Below are 25481 nucleotides of genomic sequence, written 5' to 3' on the forward strand. Positions count from 1 at the left end.
ATTTCTGTCCGTTTAAAAATATTATTTTAGTAACATTTTAAGCTTACCTTTTAAATCAAACTGGTGTAAATATCACGAAACGCCCCATTCCAAGATGGCCGCGATTCAATACTCTTCGTGACGTTTATGTATGTGTATTACTACAGAAATGTTATGAAAATCAGCGGAATCCAAATTAACAATCTAACTTGCATTTCTACCGTCTCAGAGAAGAACTATGTTTACAAAGCCGAGGCTTACTGGTTAGTGGGAGGTGTTGTTCTGTTGGCACAAAAAGCAATCCGTCCCTTCCAAGATGGCTGCTTCGCTGAGTGACACTCCCAATTTTAATGCCCCGATCTTTCTTTTATGTCCATGTTATTGAACCTGCTCGTTTGCATTGAGGTCAGTAGGAAAGCTGTCGTATGCGTGCTGTGGTGCAGTAGATCGAAGGATGGTGTGCAGGAGTGTTTGCGGGTTCTGCTACAGTAGAACATTTTATTGTGTTGAATAATTTCGAATGGGCACAAGTGGTGTGCAGGGGACAAGACTGTCGGTTGCATGAGTGGGATCCAGGACACACTTGCAGATCAAAACTGCCAGACCAGAGGCTCGGGCTTCTATACACGTTCAGTGTTGCAGAGTACTCCGTTATGGTAATGATCATTTGCAGCTGTAGATTTCTTCAGACATTTTCCGTATTGATGCCCTTGATAACAAAGAACAGCTTGCTCGATCCTCCAAATGATGTGACCTACGGTTGCAGTATATGAGGCTCTTGTTATTCCGTTAATCAAGCGAGTAAATGTTTAGCAGCCCGAGGACATGGACAGTTAATACTCTTCGATCCGGTGGGCAGATGCATTGGGATCCCGTAGGCAGAGGCAGTTGACACCTTGTGATCCTACTAACTTAAAAGGCTGTGGGAAAGCAATGCCGCTGCCTAGGAAATGCTCTTTCTTTAAGGTGGTCCTGGCTGCCCTGCTGCTTGTAGCTCTTCTGCAACTCATCTATCTGTCCCTCCTCTCCGGACTGCATGGCCGGCAGCAGAGGTTCCGTTTTCTGGAACTCTTTGAGACCAGGAAGGCTGAACCACCCCGACACCATTGGGACCAAGAGAAGAAGAGCCGACTCAAGTTGTCACTGGCCAGCGGTGGCATTCTGGACTCAAGCGGTCAGTATCGGCTCTATAAAGACCTGGTGAAGGCTGGTGAGGAGGCAGTGATTGAAGACGGGCCAGGGATGGGGCCATGGGCAGCAGTAGCCCCGCTGCCACCCAAGGAAGATTTGGTCTTGGCTACTCATACTACTTTGAACAACTTGCACAACTTGAGAGACCTTCTGGCTCGTTGGAGAGGTCCAGTTTCGGTAGCTTTGTTTGCTCCTGGCCCAGAAGAAGTGCGCTTTGCTACCATGATGATCTACGTCCTAGCCACTCTATGTGCTCCGGTAAGGGAATTGGTCTCTTTCCACCTAGCGTGCCATTCTGGCAACTTGGCCATCTTTCCAGAACTGGAGGAAAGCAGTGAGTTTGCACGCCTGAAATCCTGCAATGATGTGTTTGGGAAGTTGGCTGACACCGGGACCAAGCTGCGCAACTATGACATGGGGGCTAACGCATCCTACCCAAATAACCTGCTGCGTAATCTGGCCAGGGCTGCAGCTGGCAGCCGCTATGTGCTGGTCATTGATATGGACATGCTGCCCAGTGAGGGACTGCGACTATCCTTCCTCTCACTGGTGGCTGGGCAACCCAGCACACCTGAAGCTGAACACATTGTCTATGTGGTGCCTGCCTTTGAGATCAGGCATACCCGTAGGATCCCAGGTGCCAAGGCAGAGCTACTGCAGCTCTACCAGGTGGGGGAAATGCGGCCATTCTATGAAGAGCTCTGCCCTCGTTGCCAAGCTCCTACCAATTACTCCAGGTGGCTTAATCTCCCTACTGGAAATGAGATGCAAGTGGCCTATGGGGTGGAGTGGAAAGACCCTTGGGAACCCTTCTACATCAGTTCCAGTTCTGTGCCACACTATGATGAACGCTTCAAGCAGTATGGATTCAACCGCATCAGCCAGGTACGTGCCATAGGAACAACAGCATGATGAGGTATTTTCCTGAACCCTGTTTATGTCAACTCCTTAGTTTTATTTATTTAGTATAAGCAGCTGTAGCACCGAAGTATTTCTACCGAAGTACAGACTATATTACTCTTGGGGTACAAGAGATACTATTATTCACTGCTAGTAAGCCAAGGGATACTGTTAGTGATGTCTTCAGTGGGATACAAAATGTTATCATATAGTTACCTTCCTTGGGTAAGTGAGAAACTCCAGGCGCCTCAATCTTTTTCCTACCTGTTCCAAATGCCTTCTATAGTATTAGACTATTTTCTCATTTTCCAGTCTTTGAACACATCCTGAGACCCCAAAACCACCAATTCCTTTGCTAATTGGAAACACAAATTCCTTACCCATGTTCAGGATGCAATGGAGGGCCAAGCTTGTTAGTTAATTTGGAAGCTGTAACGTAGAACTAGTATCTTGCCATGTTTTTTTTCACCTAGTAACCCTCCAGCCTGTGATATCAAAGGCACTTTACTCTTTCTTTGCTACCTGAAAGAATTAGAACATGAAAGAAAAATAATATGTGTCCTTGTGTATCAGCTCATTTCTCACTAGATACAAAACAGGTAAAACCATAGATCAGGCCCCAAGCTCTAAGTGGTAGTACTCAAGGATTTAGTGGGTAATAAAATGCAAAACATTTAATATTTTTGACAGATCATTCAATTCTGTCTTAATCTGAGCAGTGATGATCCTTACAGTAACCGTAACAACAGAGAGAAGTAAATTCCTCTCATTATCTTGATTTATCATTTTGTGGCTTTAGTACTCTTACAATTTACTTTCCAATACGTTCTAATATTGTATTGTATTATAATTGCATTTATATAGCGCTTTACCCCATACGAGGTGTCTAATCGCTTTTTCAGCAAGTATCACGCTTCTCTGGAACCCATAAAGGATTAGTGGTGAATTAGTATAGTGAAATATGAAAGTAATTTCAGTGGTGGATATGTTAGTCAGTTATGTGGATTCAGAAAGATAGTGGAGGGATAGAAGAGGGAAAAAGGTTTGCATTTATATAGCGCTTCTTACCCCTGATGGGGTGTTGGAGCGCTTTTTCGGCGAGTAGCACGCTACTCCGGAACCCATAAAGGATTAGTGGTGAATCAGTATAGTGAAATATGAAAGTAATTTGAGTGGTGGATATGTTAGTCAGGTATTTGGATTGAAAAGGATAGCGGAGGGATAGAAGAGGGAAAAAGGTTTGCATTTATATAGCGCTTGCTACCCCTGATGGCGTTTTGAAGTGTTTTTTTTTCCAGCGAGTAGCACGCTTCTCATGAACCCATAAAGGATTAGTGGTGAATTAGTGTAGTGAAATATGAAAATAATTTGAGTGGTGGATATGTTAGTTTGTTATTTGGGTTGAAAAGGATAGCGGAGGGAAAGACAAGGGAAGAATTGAGACATTTTTTTTTTTTTAAGGTCATAGCAATAGGAGGAGGCTTGGGATGATTTAAAGGTATGTGGAGGGGGGAGAGTCAGAAGGATGGGTTTAGAAAGGCTTGATTTGGAGATTGGAATTCCTGATGAAGAGCGGCTCTGTTCCATGTATCGCTTTGTGGGTGATACACAGCAGCTTGAACGTGAATGTTCAAATATGTATCTAATATTCAGATAAGTTCTAATATGTATTTCAATTTGCTGAGTTTTAGGCTTCTGCTCAAAAAAGAGAAAGAAACAATGTGTGTTTCAGGAGAATTTCTGTTTCTTTATGTAATTTTTTTGGGGCCAAAATGTTGCCTTTTTTTTTTTTTAACAAATGCAGTATCTTTTACATACTGCATTCTGGCACATGTAATTTGCCGTAGGGTATCTGAGGTAAATGGAAAGGAATTCCGTAGAGATAATTCAATGAATGGAGGTCTGGATGTAAGCACAAATTATCAACATGCAGGAGCTCAAAAGCTGGATTCCAAAGTAGCATTAATCAATTGTGAATTAAGGCTGCGTTGACAACCAAATTGGAGGGGTGCTTTATTGGGGTGGAAGATACAGCAGTGAACTACAATAAAATATTAGTTTATTATAAGGCCTAAGTATTTTTATTAATTACTAGTATAAGAGAACAGCAAGCAAACATGTCTGAAGACATTTTTTCTGCAAAATTGCTTTTTTATGTAATGAAGTAAACATAGTGTAAATTAGAAAAACCACAACAATATTAAATTGCCAGATCCAGTATTAATATGTTGTGGACATTATGGGATTGTAAAGATTGGCCTATTTCTAAAACATTAACTCAAAGGGGGTTTTATTAGGTCTCGTCTACCAACCAGCACAATCTGTCCCATTGCAAAAGACCTATTGTGGGTTTACTACAAAACGTACAGTGGGCATAGAGCACGCCCATTGCTTGATTACCATTAGTCTGCTTAGTCACTGTCATATGCTTGCTTCTTCTTCAGTGTCTTTCCTTCCTCTTGTGTTGTCCCTCCCCTGGAGCTTAGCATTTTTACCATCCTTTTGGCTGACTACTGCTCATATTTAGGGACCTACTTTTAGCTATTTGACATCTATACTCGTGGGCTCACAGTGTTCTTATTACATCCCTGCCAACCTCCTAAATATCAGATGTCCTAGTTCCTTCCAAATATTTTATAATTCAGATTTCAAAATGTTATCATGGTAAAAGTTCTTAAAGAATATGGCTTTATGTAACTGGTTAATTCATCTTCATTTTGATAGGCTGCATCTACATCATTTAAAGCTCCAAAGCAGCTGATTTTTAAGCATAAAATATGTTTGATGTTTCTTCAAAGCTAAAAATGTACATGTTATGTTATAGTGATTTGTACGGCAAGCTAATCAGCTGGGAGGGTATCCTCACTCTCTAGAAGATGCAATCTGAGTTTTCAGAGTGGAGCCTAGTTGAACAGACAGGTTTTAATTTTCCTTCTGAATTCTAGGAGGAAGTTGGCTGCTCCGATGGGGTGCTCATTTCAGGTCTTGGGTGCGATGTAAGAGAAAGTGTGTCCTCCCATTTTTGCACATCTGATGCAAGGACTGTGGACGACGAGTAGGCCCTCTTGTCTGTGGAGTCTAGATGGGATGTGAAAGGGTATCCGGTCATAGAGGTAGGCTGGGCCTAGGTTGGGTAGTGCCTTGATGGTTGGGGTGAGGAATTTGAAGGTAGTGCGTTTTAGGATGAGTAGCTGGAGGAGGTGTTTGGAGATTTGTACTCATGGAGGAAGATCAACTGTGAGCCTGGCGGCTGTGTTTTGAACTACTTGGTGTGTTAGCGAGCTTGGTGGAGATGCCTACGTAGAAGACATTGGTGTCTTCTAATCTGCTGGTGAGAACTGCTTGGGTTACTCTCTGCTGCTTTCCAGTGTGAGCCATTTAAATATTTTCCTCAGCATCTTGAGGGTGGGGAAGCACATTTATGCTACTGAGTTGATTTGGCTGGAAATAGTGATTTGGCTATCTAAAACACCTATTATGACGTAGCAACAAAAAAAAAACGCACAAAACGATGATGGATGGAATGCTGAACATTGTCAAACATTCACTACAGTAAAAAGATCTGGCCTAAATGCATTGGTTTTTTGCTCGCCATTCCAGTTTGGACCCACCATATGTAATCAGTCTTGACCCTGCTCCCCATTGGAACAGGAAAGCCCGAACTGCAAGACCAGGTCCTTCCTGGACTGAAAACATACATCATGGGACCGGTTTCGGAGTGTCACCCTTCAGCAGCCAGCCTAGCTTGTATACAGTGGCACAGTGAGCACAGGACCCATATCTGGGCATAGCCTTCCTGCTTAGGGTAATTTATAGCAACACAACACCAATAAATGATGGGCAGAATGATGAACATTGTCAATCAGGCGCAGTTCCCTACCAGTCAACCCAAACATACCTACAAAACCGAACATGCTTACCCCACCTTACATACCTACAAAGCATAATTTTCCATATCAAATGTATTGCTCTCACCTAGAGAACCTACTTCATTTATCGAACTTAACCTGTCATACCTGCGTACCATAGCTATGTTACTTACCATACCATCTAATGTATCTAACCAACCTACAGTAACAGCCCAACTTATTGTACCGGACTACCACACATACCATGTATAACTAACCAGTACAAAAATGTATCTATTACAGTTCTACTGTATTTTATAAATATATACAAATATAACACACAATCCTTCTCTTTCAACATGTTTTTAACAAAACTAACAGTTACTATATAACATCTAAAAAAAGAAGCCAGACCTTTTGGCCTTACCGAACCTTGTTTTGTTTATATAGCCTTTTTCAGTGGATACAACTTTTATTAGTGTACATGAGTGAGGGGAAAAAAACAACTACGTGTTTACAAGAATTCAACTTTCGAATTAAAGATTTATGGGTGTATGCATTAAAGCGAACACTGCAAAGCACAGTGACATTTACTTTTATGGGACAGTCTACTTTCTTCTTATTTAGGAATGAATAACAATATTGATACAAGGCATGATCATTAATTTATTTAGTATGACAAATATAATTGTGGTACAATGTTCATCTGTGCATGTTTAGACAGGTCAGTATTTGGACGTTTCCTAGTACCATTGCAAACTATCCATACCCTTGTACTTGACCAAACACGGTGCAGGTTTAACACCATACTTCAGATGTGTGACGGAACCATGCATGCCATTACCATGCATGCCTTTTCAACGGTCCTAGTCCAGGCGGTAGTCTTATCCCATCTAGACTACTGCAATGTCCTCATGCTGGGCTCTAACCTGACAGTGATCAATAGACTACAGAGAGCTCAGAATGCGGCTGCCCGTACTTTGTTTGCCTTGCCTAAAACCTGCCATATTTCCCAGATTCTTAGTCGCTTGCACTGGTTGCCTATAAAACAACGCATCCAATTTAAGACTCTATGCATTACTCACAGAATCCTATATGGCTCCGGTCCACGAATTCTGCAGGGACTGTGTACCCACTATGCCCCCACGCGCACTCTCCGCTCAGCGGATCTATCCCTTGCTGGCACAATTAAAATCCGGAGAAGTAGAGCTGGTGGCCGCTCTTTCAGGTACCTCACCTCGAAGCTATGGAATTCGATCCCTCTAAAAGCTCGGGCCACCACGAATCGCATGTCCTTCAGAAAACAGATTAAAACTTGGCTGTTCTCCTCTATCTAGCTTTTCTCACTGGCCGCGTTTCTGTATTTCTTGTTATGTCCATAAGCGCTGGGACGCCCCGTTGCTGGGGTAGCCATGCGCTATACAAGCATAATTAACATAACATAACATAACGCGTCAAATGTCACGCATATGCCTGCCTTTATCACAAAACTTTTATACGACACATATGCCTTTACCACACAGTCCTTTACTATGAAATTCAACCACCCTAAACCCTAAATATAACCTTCCTACCCAAATACCCTTGCCCACCCTAAAAATAACCTTGCCACCCAAATACCTTTACCCATCCTAAACATACCCTTGGCACCCAAATACCCTTACCCACTCTAAAAACATTGTTGCCACCCAAATACTTTACCCGCCCTAAAACACAGTTGCCACCCAAATACCCTTACCTAACCTAAACCCTGAAAATACCATTGCCACCCGAATACCTTTACCCACCCTAAAAATACCATTACCACCCAAATATCTTTACCCACCCTAAACCCTTAAAGCACCCTTGCCTCCCAAATACCTTTAACCTAAACCTTAAAAATACCCGTATCATGCCAATACCGTCACCCACCCTTAACTCTAAAAACACCGTTACCACACAAATACCATTATCCACCCTAAAAATACCCTTGCCACCCAAATACCCCTACCCACCCTAAACCCTAAACATACCCTAGCCATCCAAATACCTTTACCCACTCTAAACCCTAAAAATACCCTAATCCACCCTAAACCCTAAAAATATCCCTGCTACCCAAATACCTTTACCAAGCCTTAACCTTAGAAACACCCTTGCAACCCAATACCCATACTAAACCCTAAAATTACCCTAGACACCTAAACCCGAAAAATAACCTAGCCAGCCTCGTACCCTTACTCACCCCTAAACCCGAAAAACACCCTTACCCTAGTGTGTGTGTGTGTGTGTGTATGTGTATATGTGTATATATGTATGTGTATATATATATATATCTCCACCAAAAGCGGTTCTCCTTCACGGACCACCCACGCAGCTGCACAATGAACATGCTACACCAGCGCTGTAAATGAAGATTCCAACAGAAGCAACATTCACTTCAAGATGATCAAGAAGGTTAATCAGCCCACTCCTGGACCCACCACACCCACTTTTCATTGAAAAGCGCACAGCTAAAAAAGGAAACAGCTGTAAACTCTTCAGCCAAACAAATACACAAAAAACAACACATCTGTAGCACCAGGGCCTACATCTTTCCCTCCATCAATTGCCCCTGTGCAACTTTGTAATATCCTGTTCATGTGAATGTCCTGCCATTATCTCTCCCCCTGCTCTGCCAGTGTGAATGTGCTGTGTGCTACAGAGAATGTTGAAGTGATGATGCGTATTGGAATGTTGGGTGCCTGTGAAGTGAAGTGTGACCGTTGAAGAATGGGCTGGGCAGCAGGCAGGCTGCTCCTGGTGGGGCTGCTACACTAGTACTCTTCTACCTGTATTATACTACAATAAATCATCTTTAACTACATCCTGCCTGTTGGACCTCATTACTACATATTATGGTGACGAGCTGGTGACCAACCTACGTGTTACAAATGGACTTCATGGACCTGTATATCAAAAGAGGACCTGAAGATGAAGTTATCTACAGAGCCTACAGATGCTGGCAATGTAACATACATTACCAAGAGGAGGTATCTACAGAAAAGAAAAAGCGCTCACATGAAACCAAGAAGTTCTTCACAGATAACCAAAGACAACCACAATAAAGCAAGAAGTTCTGCACACAATGCCTAAGATGTCAACAAGAAACAAGTGAAAATGATGCGCAACGCCCCGCAGCCCCACCAGCGTCCTTCCATCGGACTGCCCCAGTCTAAGCGTGCTGCGCTTATTGACATTTTTCATGAACGTTGGCTTTTCAACATTAGTCTGGAGATCCCTTACAACAACCTACTGGCAGTTGTCAAATCAACATGTTTTTCTGCCAGTGGTTGGAAGATGTTTCCGTGCAAGTTCTGGCTGAATTCTACATTCTACACTCTACATCCTGAAGGAGATTACGAGGTGAATGGTATCACGTCCCCTTCGTGACGCGTGAAAAGCTTCACAGACAACCTGGGCATGTACTCTTGTATTGAAATCTCACCACGCTGTGCCATCAGCATTATGTTTAAAGTATATGGCAGCCTCTTTCGGGTGCAATGCGGCTGAAGTTTCGCAAACTACCCTTTATTGGCATGTTCGCCTTTTGTGCCATCTACACTGTGTGATCTTGAACACATTCGCTTCTCCTCTCTAGAGAGATGAAGTTTTGAAATGCAGTACTCCGTGGAGTCGGCTTGCTGTTGTGGTGTCAATCAATGCTTGTCCGAGTTTCAACACTCTCTACACATGCATCGCAATGACTGAGGTGGCGGTGGGTGGACCTAGGGGACTGCTTGATGTTTGTTTACCACTATCAATCAATCAATCATTCATTCATTTGTAAAGCACGCTACATACCCGTGAGGGTCTCAAGGCGGGGGGGGGGAGGAGTGGGCTGCTACTGATCGAAAAGCCAGGTCCTGAGAAGTCCTCTGAAGGCCAGCAGGTCCTGGGTGTGTCGGAGGCTGGTAGGGAGAGTGTTCCAGATCTTGGCGGCGAGGTAGGAGAAGGATCTGCCGCCTATGGTGGTTTTCCAGACCCGTGGTACTGTGGCGCGGGCGAGGTTGGCAGAGCGGAGGCTGCGGGTGGGGGTGTAGAAGCTGTGTCGGTCGTTGAGGTATGCTGGTCCGGCGTTGTGTAGGGCTTTGTGTGTGTGGATGAGGAGTTTGAAGGTGATCCTGTGGTTGACGGGGAGCCAATGCAGGTCTCTCAGGTGGGGTGTGATGTGGCTGTGTCGGGGGACGTCGAGGATCAGTCATGCCGAGGTGTTCTGGATGCGTTGCAGCCGTCTCAGGAGCTTGGTTGTTGTTCCTGCGTAGAGGGCGTTCCCGTAGTCCAGCCTGCTGGTGACAAGGGCCTGGGTGACGGTTTTTCTTGTGTCAGAGGGGATCCATTTGAAGATCCTGTGGAGTATTCGGAGGGTGTTGAAGCAGGAAGCGGAGACGGCGTTGACCTGCTTGGTCATGGAGAGGGCGGAGTCGAGGATGACCCCCAGGTTGCGTGGGTGGGCGGTGGGTTCTGGGGCTGTTCCTAGCGATGTTGGCCACCAGGAGTCGTCCCAGGCTGAGGGGGTGGGGCCGAGGATGAGGACCTCAGTCTTGTCTGAATTCATCTTCAGCCTGCTGTCCTTCATCCATTCGGCGACGGCTTCATTCCTCTGTGGAGGTTGGCTTTGGCGGTGTAGGGGTCTTGGGTGAGGGATATGATCAGCTGGGTGTCGTCGGCGTAGGAAATGATGTTGAGGCTATGTTGTCTTGCGACCTGGGCGAGTGGTGCCATGTAGATATTGAACACCGTTGGGCTGAGGGATGATCCCTGTGGAACGCCGCAGATGATCTCAGTGGTCTTGGAGCGGAAGTGTGGGAGGCGGACGTTCTGGGTTCTGCCGGAGAGGAAGGATGTGGTTCAGGCCAGGGCCTTCTCTTGGATTCTGGCGTCATGAAAGCGTGCTGTTAGGGTGCGGTGACAGACCGTGTCGAAGGCTGCTGATAGGTCCAGAAGGATGAGGGCGGCTGTTTCTCCGTTGTCCATAAGGATCCTGATGTCGACGGTGGCGGCGATGAGGGCGGTCTCGGTGATGTGGTTGCTGCGGAAGCCGGACTGGGATGGGTCCAGGATGTTGTTGTCTTCGAGGTAGCGGGTCAGCTGTCTGTTGACGATTTTCTCCATGACTTTTGCCGGGAAGGGGAGCAGGGAGATGGGCCGGAAGTTCTTGAGGTCGTTGGGGTCCGCCTTAGGTTTCTTAAGTATGGCGTTGATCTCGGCGTGTTTCCAGCTCTCTGGGAAGGTTGCTGTCTCGAAGGAGATGTTGATTGTTTTCCAGAGATGGGGTGCGATGGCTGTGTGGCTTTGTTGAAAGCGTGGTGGGGGAATGGGTCAGATGGGGATCCGGAGTGGATGGAGTTCATGGTCTTGATGGTTTCTTCGTCGCGGACGTTGGACCAGGTGGTCAGGCGACTGGTGCGGGGGGTGGTTGCAGGGGTGGTGGTCTTGGCGGTGGATTTGGGGGTGGCGGTGTTGAAGCTGTCGTGGATGTCGGTGATCTTGCGGTGAAAGAAGGTGGCCAGTGAGTTGCACAGGTCTTGTGATGGTGGAATGTCGTTGGTGTTAGAGCTGGGGTTGGAGAGTTCTTTCACGATGTTGAAGAGCTCTTTGCTGTTGTGTGCGTTGTTGTCTAGGCGGTCCTTGAAGGCGGTCCTCTTGGCGGTCCTGATGAGTTGGTGGTGTCTGTGGGTAGCGTTCTTGTGAGCTGTGTGGCTGTCTGGTGTTCGGTCGCGGAGCCAGCTCTTCTCCAGCTTCCGACGGGTGTGCTTGGAGGTCCGGAGGTCTTCGGTGAACCATGCGGCTTTCTTGTTGGTGTGGTTGGTGGTGGAGGTCTTGAGTGGGGCGAGGGTGTCGGCGCAGTCATTGATCCACTGTTTGAGGTTGATGGCGGCGGTGTCGGGGTCGGTGGGGTCGGCGGGCGGTCCCAAGGCGAGGGTGGTGGTTAGCTGGTCCTCGGTGACCTTGCCCCAGCAGCGGTGTGGCGTCTGTTGGGTGCGGTGGTGTGTGAAGGGTTTCCTGAAGGTGAAGTGGATGAATCTGTGGTCTGTCCAGTGGGGTTCGGTGGTGTGGTAGAAGGAGACGTGGGGACTAGCGGAGAAGATGGGGTCCAGTGTGTGTCCAGCGGCGTGGGTGGGTGTCGTTACGAGCTGTTTGAGTCCGAGGTTGGCGAGGTTGTCCATCAGGACGGTGGAGTTTGCGTCGTTGTTGTTCTCGTGGTGGAAGTTCAGGTCCCCGAGGAGGATGTATTCTGTGGAGGCGAGGGAGTCGCTAAACTGTGGTCGGGGTCCGGGTGGTCTGTAGACGAGTGTTCCTCTGAGGGTGGTGTTGGGGTCGGTGTGGATCTGGAAGTGCATGTGCTCGGCGGTGGTGAGGGTGTCGTCGGTGTTGGTCGAGACTCTGAGAGTGTCCTTGTGGATGATGGCGATTCCCCCTCCCACCCCGTTGGTGCGGTCTCTGCGGGATATCTTGTAGCCTTCTGGGATGGCTATGGCGATGTCTGGTACCGAGGTGGCGTTCAGCCAGGTCTCCGTCAGGAAGGCGATGTCGGGGGTGGTTGAGTCTCGGAGGTCCCAGAGTTCGATGGCGTGCTTGCGAGCGGAGCGGGTGTTGAGGAGGATGCATCGGAGGCGGTTGGGTTCTCTGGTTGATGGTTTGGCGGACCGAAGGCTGGTGAGGCTGCAGTTCCGGCAGGTGAAGGGCCCCTGGGTGCGCTTCGGGGTAGCCCGGTAGCAGGAGTGATCTCGTCTGGGGTTGAGTGTGTGGAGGGTGCTGGAGTCGTAGTGCAGTCTGGTGTTGTGGCCGCTTCGGGGTCCAGGGGTTCTGGCGCTGGGCGCGGTCCAGGCGCGGACAGGCGCAGATGGGCTTGCCTTTGGCGTGGGCAGGCGCAGATGGGCTTGCCTTTGGCGCGCCCGCTACGTGGCCTCCATATGAGGGGAAGAGGGAGGGAGGAGCAGCTGGGAGGCGGGAGCGGGGTGGCGAATGTGGGACCAGGGGGGCGGGGCCACAGGGGACGAAGCGGCAGGAGAGAGAGGGGGGTAGCAGGGAGGGTGGTACAGAAGGCAAAAGGGGCAAAATGGGCACAGTATACAGAAATAAGTGGCAGAAAAAGACGACACACACAACAAATGGCAGTAACAAAAGTACAGGAGGGAAAGGACCCAACCACGGGGGCCAGCGGTCAGGGCAGAGCGAGTGGCAGCAGCGGGAGCGTCACACAGGAGGACCGTGTGGTGGGCGACCTACCTGGTGGCAGGGTCAAGGGTCGCTCCCTTTACCACCGCGCGGCCTCCATATGAGGGGAAGAGGGAGGGAGGAGCAGCTGGGAGGCGGGAGCGGGGCGGCGGATGGGGGAACAGAGGGGCGGGGCCGCAGGGGGCGAAGCGGCGGGAGAGCGAGGGGGGTAGCAGGGAGGGTGGTACAGAAGGTAAAAGGGGCAAAATGGGCACAGTATACAGAAATAAGTGGCTGAAAAAGACAACACACACAACAAATGTCAGTAACAAAAGTACAGAAGCGAAATACCCAGTTACGAAGGAGAGAAAGGACCCAACCACGGGGGACAGCGGTCAGGGCAGAGCGAGTAGCAGCAGCGGGAGCGTCACACAGGAGGACCGTGTGGTGGCTGAGGGGGCGACCTACCTGGTGGCAGGGTCAAGGGTCGCTATCTGTGGTGAGTGCCTAAACATTGTTTGTTCTCCTCAGAATTCAACGCTCGGCCAGTATAGCGGCCGTTTCAACTATTATGCGGTTATTAGTCATTGTGCGTGCTGCTTACCTCTCATGTAGAGCCACGCAGATCATCTCGACGACGAGAACCCTTTATGACGACACGCCAGCACTTGCTAAGGGACACTGTTTAGTGCCCGAGCACGTCGGGAGCCATCCGGTACAGCGTATTGTGCGTGCCGCCATTTTGCGTTTGGCATCTACACGGAAACTACAGGCATGTATTCTCCCATCCTTCAATTACGGATAGTGTGCCATCTACCAGCCTAATCTTACGCACCGTCATCTTTGTTACTAGTGAAGCTATTCCTATTCAGTAGATTTGTGTACTTGGGAACGCATCCGCGCACACCGCAAAGAGCCTACTCTGCCTCAAGCTGAGACTACGATGTGCTCGCCCCACAATCTTCATTATCGTGGAGCAGTGGATGAATCCCACATGGGTGCACTGCTTCTGGGAACTTTGTTGTGCACCATACGATAAGTTGCAAAACTACAATACTTCCTGTTTTGTTTTTAGGCAATGATGTTTCTGTGCTTTACATGTGCATTTCGGCCTGATTTCTTGTTCTAAATGTCCTGTTATGGGAAGGTTGAGCACATCCCCATGCTCAATTATCAATTCCATTCAGTGCATATTCAAAGTCACATTACCTGACACAGTCGGGAATGAATTTATTGTATTTGCATTATGCTAACAAGAGTCAGTACACCTTAGGGGAATTACTCCGTATCTTGGCTCAACATACCTGGAGTGTAGTTTGTATATCTGTACTTGGTTGAGGGGTCTTTCAAAGTTGCTTATCCCTCACTGTAGCATCTAGTTTTAGCGACTACTTTGTTTTTACGTCTCTTACATGCAGTACATTAGACTTAATGCTGTTTTATCCATTCACATCGGTTTTATGTTAAATAACCCTCACACAGGGTACCTGCTTATGGGTCTTAGTCCCATTTACTTTTGCTATTCACCCTTATGTTAGGGGGTAGGTATTGGGTTTCAGTCCTATTCACTTTAGCTTCCCTCCCCTATGCTTGGGGGTAGGTCATGGGTGTCAGTCCCATTTACATTATCCAACCAACCTTATGTCAAAAGTAGGTCATGGGTTTTAGTCCCATCTTCACGTACTAGTGGTACATAATTACTCTTATACAGTGTATGTTTTAAAGGGTGTCAGTCCCATCTCTGCTAGTGGTTATCCTCACTTGAGGGTTGTCCCTATGGGTGTCACTCCCATCTTACACTTTTATGGTCACTAACCTTTACCTGATCAATCCCCTGTTGGGGTACAGTTTATTTTGAGTCTACAGTTAGACTTTGCTGTTGTTTTCTCACCACGATATGCTTCTATTATTTAACATTGTCAATTTGAAAATGGGGGAGGATGAGTGATACTTCTTGTATTTTCTTCTCATGGTCTCTGTTTTTCTTGCTTGTTCAGTTCTCCTCGTGATGTCTTATCTTCTTTTCATCCTTGGAATCTGGTCTATATTTGTTTTTTTCTTCCTTTGTTCATAGGCTTTCCCTTATTTTAGTGTGACTCTCTATTTCTTCTTAGTATAGAAGGGGTTCTTCCTCCACTACTTTGTGTGTGGGTGTTAGTTAAGTGTTTAGTTGTTAAGTGTTTAGTTGGTGTCTTGCCTCCTTGCATGCCTGTCCGGCCAGTGGATGTGTTTGAGGGTAGTCTTTGGTGCATTTTTGTCAACCTTTTATTTCGTTGTTTCCTTTCCCTTACTTTTGTATTCTTTTTCTTGTTTACATTTATAGAAGGGGAGGATGGGTTATATCTATCTGTGCAAATATATCTTTTGCTTCCTCTTCTTTTACTTCCACCCGTCTTTCTGCTCTCTTCTCTATGTTCTCTTCTTCGCATTTATTCTGTTGCATTTGTGGTCCTCTCATTTATTCCTTTTCTTGGTTCACATTGTTTTATCTTCTTTCAGGTAACCATACTTACGCTTCTGTTATATAAGAAAGGGGGATATGTAGTATCCTGTTCATGTCAATGTCCTGCCATTATCTCTTACCCTGCTCAGCCAGTGTGAATGTGCTGTGTGCTGCATGGAATGTTGGAGTGATGATGCAGATTGGAATGTTGGGTGCCTGTGAGGTGAAGTGTGACAGTTGGAGAATGGGCTGAGCTGCAGGCAGGCTGCTCCTGGTGGGGCTGCTACACTAGAACTCTTCTACCTTTTACATACTACAAAAAATCATCTTAAACTACAGCCTGCCTGTTGGACCTTATTATTGCAAACTTCTTCGCAGTCATTCTTTAAAATCTTCCAACGCATAGATCTCAACAACAACCTCAACTGCCTCAAAGCCACTTCCCATGAAGACCATATCCTTTCTTTCTCTTTTTCTCCCCTGCTTGAACATCATCCATGCCTCATTCACCAAAGTCATCTTCCTGGAAACCCTCAAGACTGCCCACAGGCTCACACTTGTGAAGAAATACATCATAGACCCAGATGACCTTGTCATCTGGTACCCCTTCACCCATTTACCTGAGCAAGGTCATGCCAAAAGAAGACTGCTCAATACAGTAAGATCAGTCTTCTTTTTAATGACTATCAGTGAGAGTTCAGGTAATGTTGAAGCACTGAAAAAGCCACCATACAAGTTGTAGACAATGCCATCTTGATCACAGACAAGAATGGCCCCTGCCACCTGATACATCTGGACTGCTCTGATGCTTTTGGCAATTTTGCCAACCTTAACCTCATTCACAGGTTGACCCCTTGAATGGGATTCACCACCAGTCTCCTTCATTGGCCCCTCTTCTATGTGTCTCATCACCATCAACTCATCCAGACCAGCAAATTAAGATTCCAGAAAATTTAAATCACATGTGGAGTACCACAGGATACTCAATCTTGTCTCAGAAAACCTTTTGTCTCTACATGAATACTTCTGGAGCCTTGCTCGCAGATATCAGTATCAAAATTCACCAATAGGCGAGGACACACAACTCTACATAAAATTATTACCAACTCAACGTTCAGTGACTCAAGCACTGCATTTTCCTCATTCCGACATGGATGTCCAGCTCCTATCTTAAACTCAACCCCCAAAACAACAAATGACCTCCTGTTTTACAACAACAACAAATAAAACTAGTCCAAACATAGCAGATCTATGTCAACATGGACTGCTTTAGTCCCCGGCTATGAACCAAATTTTAAGTTATTTGAGTACAACCTCAATACTGACTTGTTCTTTACGAAACCCACAGTCATGATACCAAGATTGCACGTTCCCACCTCTCCTCCTGAAAAAAGTGAAACAGTTCCCCAATTAAAGAGACACAAAACGACTGTCCAAGCTATCACATCCTTACATTTGAATGGAGACAACGCTCTCCTCCACAGCTTCGACAGTGATCTCACTGAATTGCATTTTTAGGCCACAGCACACTTCATCAGAGGCCTGAAGAAATTCACTAAATCACCATGACCCTGATGAAACTTTTCTGTCTCCCCTTGCATACCTGCCTCCTCTTAAAAAACGGATGACTCTAGAAGGCAACCTTGAATGGCACCCATGCCTATCTGATAGACAAACTAACCCTTCCCAACATATCACAGCACACCAACCAAGCTTGGAGACAAAGAAAGATGAGAAAAAAACAGGAAATTGCTCTTCTCCATCTACACACCCACGATATGGAACATCTTCATGACCATCAGAATTACCCAGTACCACTCCATTTAAAAAGAAAAGACCTAAAGATTCACCCCCTCAAACAACACTATATCATGATATCTTAGAAAGGCCCTTACACGTACAGACTACCCTACCGTAGACTCCCTCCCCTCAACTCTAAATGGGCCTGTACCATAATTTTTACTGCTAGCCTTGTGCAGAAGTAAGGTTTGCAGTATTTGGAAACCCATATACATACATACACATCTGTAGTACTATGTGCAACCTTTTTATTCCAACAGCTCGCATCCCCTGCCAATCAAAACAAGCATTTCATTTAAGCAAAGTTGCACTCCGACCCTGGATGCAATATGTAAGGAATAATTAGCATTGAAATTAGCATTCAACCTCAGACAGGGCAATAGTTGGGCTAAAGTGGGTCAGAGATACTTCTAGGTACAGTACCAAAATGATGAGCTCATCAGCTACTGCAGTAATATTTTAATCGAAGACAATAGGAAATAGAAACGAGAAGTTAGGATCATTCAGAACAAAGGGTATCAAAGCAGTATTAACATGTTGTCTTTTAGATTTAGGTTGTGAACCAGTCTAGAAGAACTTCAGCGCGTACAAGATCAGCAAAATATAGATGTGTCAAGCTTGGGAATTGGCAGATGTGAAATTGAATTTAATTGGATAAAGCAGAATGGAGCTGTTGAAACCAGTCAAACATGTTTACTCAGTAGTCAAAAGGGCCCATGATATCCCTACTCCATTTTCTTCAAGGAGTCTCTGGAAGGGCATTTGTTACAGGAGTCTTCTCTCGTTACTCTGTTCAGTGATGCTGAACCTCGCTCAGATATCAGTAGTACATGAGCAGTTCAAGATTCTAAAGTATTCTGAAAAAAAGTTCGGTAATATAGGTTTTTTCCTTTTTAATTGGGATTTGAGTTTGAATGTGTTGTCTAGTGGGTTTAAAATGCTTCTCTCTAAACACTTTGTTTTTCTGTATATATTTTTGAAACTTTCTGTTGGTACTTACCCCAGTGTGCTTGGCTGTCCTCCTCCAGGCCTGTGAGCTGCACGTGGCGGGCTACACCTTCCAGGTGATAAACAACGCCTTTCTGGTACACAAGGGTTTTAAGGTCTCCGGGGACTTCCACGCAAAGAAGGACGCCGAGAACCAGCACAACAAAGTCCTCTTCCGGCAGTTCAAGCAGGAGCTGAAGACGAAGTACCCCTCGTCAGGGCTGCGCTGCTGACGCCACCGACCCCAGAAGATTGTAGGGGGCGGCAGCCAAACGCCTTTCACCTTCCGCTACTGACTGGACACCAGGCGCAGGTTTGGGGGAATGCCATGATCTGCGAGGTCCCCTTGGTGCCCAAAAGACAGATTTCAAAATTACTTTTCTTGTTACTTGGTTTTCAGTTTTGTGTGGAGCAGGCGGCTCTCGGCTGAGCAGAAAGGAGCAAGACAGCAATGGAGGAGCCCGCGCGAGCTTGCCCCCTTCACTTGTGTTCAGGGATTGCCACAGCCCTCATCCTCCGGGTGACCTGGGTCATTTCTAGAAGGCAGTCAGCGCACTAGCTGCTAGCCACAGTGTTATTTGACTACTATTTTGTTAATGCCTTGTTTTCTTTCTGGACAGGGACTGGAATTCGTGTTGACCAGATGGTGTGTGTATGATATGATTTGCAAGGGTTTGACAAGCTTTTTTGTTTATTTATTTTTGCTTTCTGAGCCTGTTTACATCCTGTTTCTTTCGACTGACACTTCCCTCATTGTCCAGGAAACTACCCTTGGTGCAGCTCAGAAACTGAATTCGGATCCGATGTATGCGCTGCAGTGTCTTCAGTCCTTTGAAGGCAGGAGGTGTTGTCAATTTGTAGAAAAGTGAGATTACATCAGATTCCTGATTTGGGTACTTTCCTTATATGAAGGATGTTAGGATGGTAGCTCTTGGGTACTTCAATCCAGGTGGTTCCTTTTTAATGTTCCCTAGACCAACAGCATGGGTAATCATTGTTGAATGAACATAATGATGAACAAGAGATTTAGTTAGCCTGAGGTAGGTACTTGGTCTGCCAGAAGCGGATTGGTTAGCAGTTAACACGGTTGCATAAAAAGAAGTCATGCACACAGTTCTAAAAGCTCCTACCATTCAAAGACAAAGTATCCTCACAAATATACATTTGCAGAAACTAATTCAGTCTCATAATACATTGTAGTTAAGTTCCACATTTCACACTATTACATGGATATACTTTCACATTGGACAGGAATCTTGCCCGTCTGTAAGAACAACCATTTTGGGTTATATTTTTTTGGTTACCTTATACAGGTGATACATTTCTCTCTTGGGGCAGAGTATTCCATTACGCTGCAAACTGGGTTTATTAGACTGCTGGGTGCTTTTAACCACCATGTGTCCTCTGCCAAGTTTCCTGCCCTAAAGCTTTTGTCACTGTGGATTTTATTCTAGCTACTTTTACCAGACCTTGCATCTGGCACCCAATGCTACTTTTATCATATGCTCAGGGTAGGGCTGCTTCCGAGGAGGTTGTGACCTCGGGTAGAAGATTTGCAGCCTAGGTGATGTCCGAATATTCAAACAATATTTCTTTTTTGGTGGGAGTGAGAACCTCTTTCATGTTGAGATTCCATTTTCTCTTTTGATGTCTACCTCCACAACTCCCATTTTGCTGGCACAGATGTCTGGTTACATCTGTATGTGGAACTCCGAGTGGAACAACATTCCAGCGGGTATTCAGACTGAAAGTCGGCTAAACACTCCGAGTCCCACCAGAATATTTAAGATGCCTTCCTTTTATTTGCCCTTCTATTCACTTTTACTGAATGCAATATGTACGAGTCTTGCCCTTTTCGTTCCTTAAAACATTATTTTTTCCAACTTTCTTCTCATTTTTTTAAAAACAGATCCAGTCGAGTGCTGACAAATAGAATATTTGGGTATTTCCTAAATTATCCCTAAAACATTTTCCTGTATAGAATCCTCAAATGTTGGCGAGGGCTGCGTGACTGATAATTGATGTGTTTACTCATCCTATAAGCCTGTATTGAAATTAATTTTGTATGCCTTGAATTGAATACGTTTTTCTTTCAGCTTATTTGCTAATGGAGTATTCTTACCCTACTCTGCCCCTTACTAAAATGTGCATTAGCTGTAGGGCTTGTCCACAGGGGAAGAGTGGACTTGAGCCAGCATTTTGGTGTAATGAAACTTAAAGTAATTTAAACTACTAACCACATAATGTATCATAGTACAAGCATAACATATAGCTGGGGGAAAACAAAGTCTGTTAACTGGGAGAAATCTTCCATTGTAATGTGACATGTACAGGACTGCACTGATTATAGCTTGATGTTGCCTTAGTGGAGATACCAAGCTCAGGGTGCAGAAGGGTCCCATCTATGACTAGCACACAAGCAGTGCCATATAAACAAGAACGTGGTGGCAGATATCGAGGAGTAGTAGCTCTGTAATAGAGCCTAGAACAGTGCCTTGAGTAGGTACTCACCGGAAGTAATTTGATTGTCAAAGTGGATCTAACATAACAATCCAAAGATGACTCCACAATTAGACCCGGGGAACAAAATCTAAGTAGACATGGGGAACATGGCTGTCTTTGGATAAAGGTGCCCACCACTGATGGAAAATTAAGGAAAAATGAAAGGCAAACTAGGCAAGGTTGTAAGCATAGCGACACAGGGAAATTGGGCAGGAATGTAGAAGTACGTAAACAATTATTGGTAACTTAAAATCTAAGTACTTCTTGGATTCTCAGGCAGGATATCATTGGGTAAATGGTAGTAAATCAAATGGGAACCAACACGGTTCATCCACAGTTAACCACAGCACCGTTTTTGGAATGTAAAGTAGCTAAAATTGGTTGTTACACAAATGATTTAGATTGGTGGGTGCTATACACCAAATTTCAGTTTCCAAGCTTCGATCGAAGTCGCTATGTTAAGAACATGTATGTTTCTGGCAGATCCACTTAGGAGGCAAAATAGAAAACAGGCGCAGCTTCTATAAAGCAAGAACAAGATTTTATATTTGTCAACATATGTAGTACAAGGATAGCACCCATTAGTAAAGTTTGTATTATGGTGTTTCACTACCACCCCTTGTGTGTTCCAAGATTTCAAGTATAGGTTATGTAGGAAATTGATCGGGAGGGGAATATGCCAGACTTTATTCACATGACTACCTCATTTGTATTTCGAATGCATACATTGAGCCCTTGAAAAATAATCGAAAATAAAACATTGTTGCAATTACTTGACAGTACAGACAATATGTCAAACAATCAGCACTGATAAAAAGGAAATACAGTAAGTGGTGAAAAAAGTAAGATTAAAGCAACCTATGTCACAAGATCGTTCTTAAAGAAAAACACAAAAGGGCTAATTTACTATAGACAGTCATACAGAAGTGTTATCGCAGAAAGATGTTAAAAACGTTTGTAAATACACACAAAATCAGCAGATACACATTGGAAAATGTTATGTTAAGATGTTAAAAAGCCAAAGTATTTTGCACAAAACATCACGTGAAAATAGCTAAATGAGCAGTTCTAAATAGCTGAAAAATAAGCAATGAAAAATAAGCATTAAAGCAACCTTGCTGCGGAAAATGTAGCATGGAAGCAAGGAAAGCGATCCACCTTAAGAAGGAATGCTAAAAGCAACTTGCAGAAAGTTGAGGACGTTGGGCGGACCACGATCCAAAACATTGCCATGGAATATAATGGCTAGATATCAAAAGTATTCAGACAAACCTTTTTGCAGTCAGCAGACTCCAGAACAAAGTTGAATATGCAGCTAAGGATCCAATTTAGAGCAGATCACTATAGGCTAGGATATGTGTTTTACAGCACCTGATAAATACTATCACCCTGGGATAAAGTATTTGCTGGGTGTGGGAAATACCTCACCCTTTTATTCCACTTTTTGGATGGTAAAATGAAGCACAACATGCAGATTTTTTTTTTTTTAAACTCTTTATTGATGACTGCGATCAGTTATTGCAATGTACATACAGGTTTCGCACAGCTTATACAGTTTTTTCTGTTTTTTCTACCCCCTTTAACTTTAAACAACTGACACATTGTCTCTCATGATAAGGGTCCATACAATTTGTCTATGTCAGCGTGGACAATTCTATGTATTGGTACTATTTCTTTCCAAGTAAATACAACTGTCAATGCTCGATCATTCCTCAGCATGTATACATCTGCGGCCTCATAATTGAAGGCATCGCCAGTCCCCATCCCTCCCAACATCCCACCCCGTTCCGTACGTCTCCTGACATCTCTGCATAGGCTATGCTACATTCCTGAGCCTAGTAATCGCGGAGGGCTGACATATCTAAATAAGTGTGAGCATCATCCACTGGCCTACCTGTACGCACCCTCGGCCAGTCTCCAGTCGCGGACACACCTTCCCCACCCGGCCATCTCCGCTACGCGGTCTCCGTCTGAGAGGCGTCAAGTCCATGTCCTCCAGCTCCAACAGCATCCGTTCCCAATCTTGTGCAATCGGGTGTTTCCGTAGCCCCCGTTCCTCCTCCCTCCTGAGAATTGCACCCTCAGCTCTACCCCACTTCAATACTTCGGAGCGCCAGACCTGTACCGTCGGGGGTCATGCAGATTCATTGTTTATCACACCAAAATCAATGTTTTGCCTTTCCCCCCCCCAGATAAATATCACCAGGGTTAACCTGCTGATATCTCATGAAATAAAGTGGATTTGCGATAATCTCACGCTTCGAAGTTCCGATCCCCATGCAGCCTCCTGTTTGCACAGGGATCTAAATTGAGCCCTAAATTCTACACTGGGCTTTGATAGATTAGCCATTTTGCATCGTCAATGAAAGGTCTGTTTTGGAGTATTGCTGGACCAGGCAGCATATTTCTGGATTGCGTTCAAGAATGGGCTTCTTTGTAGATCTTAGGAACTTAGAAATTTGAAAGCCGACCTGATTTTCACACTGGATCAACCAACCAACCAAAGCAACCATTTTACTCCAGATCTGATTCCACTTCAAGAATGCTCTCCATGCAAGCATGCATGTTTCACATACCTGTTAAATGTTAAGTTTGAACGAGTTTCAAGATTTTTTCTGAATGCTTGGTGCTACCATCAGATGGGCACACCCTGAAATTTTGAAATTCTCCACTCACAAGTCCAATATCATTCCCAGTACAGTTATATCCCAAAAGTGGGAATGCTGGTAATGTATCACAATAAGTATTAAAAACCTAAGATAAAAGAATACTTTTCTGGAGACTAACGGGTAAGGAGATTTCTGAACTTTGTGGGAACTGAGGGAAAACAAAAACATTTTGGGTACTGTAAAGTAAGCAAAAGAGGCACAAAACACTGCCTCTACCTTGAATATTTTTGCTGGTATGAATTATGTTAGATATCAGATGCATCAAAACATGATTCAAAACTTGTCTTCAGTTTCAGGTTTAGTGTGTGTTTAAACTACAGGGCTTCTGGACACACCTATTCCACCAGTAAACAGTCCTAAAACCTATTTTACATAGATAGTATCACTGGCTCACTAGGAAACGCTTATTCAAGGCTGCAAACTAAAAAAAAATGCAAATTGTTTGGAATTCTTTTACACTGCAAGTATTTAGAGTGCTTTCATGGAAATAAGCATTGCTGCTTTAAGAACATTGAAGTTAATATTTTCATGATAAGGTATAATTTTTGAGCCTATTTTAATTGTATTTAAGTGTGTAGCCTTGTTCTGTCTGAAAGACAAGAACCCTCCCCTCCGTCAACCAGGTGAGGATTATAACAGCCCCCCGGGCAAACTTTCACATCTTGAATGCAGCTGTTAAGCTGTCAACCGGCGAAAGTTGACTACTGAAGGGTGACAGGAGTTGTGTAGCACTCCACAGAGAATGGTTTTAGTATCGTTTGATCGATTTAACTTCACAATTAAATTATTATTTTTGTTTCTAATTTGGGTAAGTCATGCAACTGAAGGTCAATTATGTGGCTAGTGGATCACAGGCACAAGTATATAGGGAAATACTGAATGTGTGGAATCATGTAAATTTAGTTGCCTTTGCTGCTATTGACTGTGTACACCAGTGGCCGCAGCAAGCAAAAACAAAACAAAACTGTAAAAAAGAATTTTACATCTGCAATCTGTAAGACTATCTGAGCGGGCTTGCAACGTTTTGAGCTCATGTGTGTAGTAGTCTGCTAACTGGAAAAATATGGTGGGAAAATAATTTTGGTAATGAGATCTATGCTGAAATGCCCCATTTCGAGCTCCCATTATGATACTGTCCTGCTCTTGATGTTCTCCTCTTTGTTTGACTTAAAATAAATGAATAACTAGTTTGTTCGTCCAGAATGTAGGAATTTTATCAGTAAATGCGGACCACCACCCGTAGGGGTTGTAGGCATGCTGATATAGCACCTGTTTTGTACTGCAATTCTAGTTATTAGATCAAGAGTTTATTTTACAAACACAATTAATGAAATGCATCGTTTCACAAGACCAGACAGAAAATCTAACTTTCGGCTCTGAAAATGGTCAGTCCTTTTTCTGTTGGTAAAAAAAAAGTAATGCTCGAACATAGTATTGACACGTCTTCTTACTTTCTAATGGAGAGGGTAAGCAGCAGTACTAAGGAATTACTAGTGTTTGGATCTGTACTGTTAGGGGTGAGTGGGCCCTAATCCTTAGACATAGCTTGACATGGGCTAGAACAGGTGCCATATGCTCAAACTAGGAGTTTGTGGACATTAGGACTGTGCCCTAATAAAGTGTTTTGAAAGAAATGATGTGTTGTGATACTTTTTGTAACCTTTCAATTTCACCACTGGGATTCATAATGTAGTAGAAACACTTTTTCCCATTTGGGGCTATTCCATGTACACCCTTTTCACTCCAGCTTTGCTTTATTCTCTTGTTTCTGGTCTACAAGAACTGGCAGCCATCTTGTTGTCAGCCATTTGCTCCACCCGGAAAGAGGGAGGTATTTTTGTACATGCGCACTGTCTTGCCTTGTGTAAAATGGGGTTCTCGGGGATTTACGATGTAGATGAAGAACAAAGAAGTTTCATCAGCATTCACTTTTCATGGAAAAAGCTAGCATAGTCATAAGATGCTGGGTCTGCAGTCTGCGTTTCC

The 25481-nt window shown here is 44.7% G+C and overlaps 1 protein-coding gene across 1 annotated transcript; it reads left to right on the forward strand.

Moving 5' to 3' along the window:
* Nucleotides 1–366: 366 nt before the first annotated feature.
* On the forward strand, nt 367–25129 carry B4GAT1 (beta-1,4-glucuronyltransferase 1). Its single transcript, XM_078660802.1, has 2 exons — nt 367–2055; nt 18366–25129. The coding sequence occupies exons 1-2, from the start codon at nt 913–915 to the stop codon at nt 18555–18557; spliced, it is 1335 nt and encodes a 444-aa protein (XP_078516928.1). The 5' UTR covers nt 367–912; the 3' UTR covers nt 18558–25129.
* The last annotated feature ends 352 nt before the right edge of the window (nt 25130–25481 follow it).

Source organism: Lissotriton helveticus, chromosome 9 (genome assembly GCF_964261635.1).
Source record: "Lissotriton helveticus chromosome 9, aLisHel1.1, whole genome shotgun sequence".
NCBI classification, from domain to species: Eukaryota; Metazoa; Chordata; class Amphibia; order Caudata; family Salamandridae; genus Lissotriton; species Lissotriton helveticus.

Bases quoted from the DNA above. Each gene is read 5' to 3' on its own strand.
- B4GAT1 (XM_078660802.1), top strand. From the start codon at position 913: ATGCCGCTGCCTAGGAAATGCTCTTTCTTTAAGGTGGTCCTGGCTGCC. The intron at 2,056-18,365 runs GTACGTGCCATA...GTCCTCCTCCAG, and splicing joins GATTCAACCGCATCAGCCAG to GCCTGTGAGCTGCACGTGGC.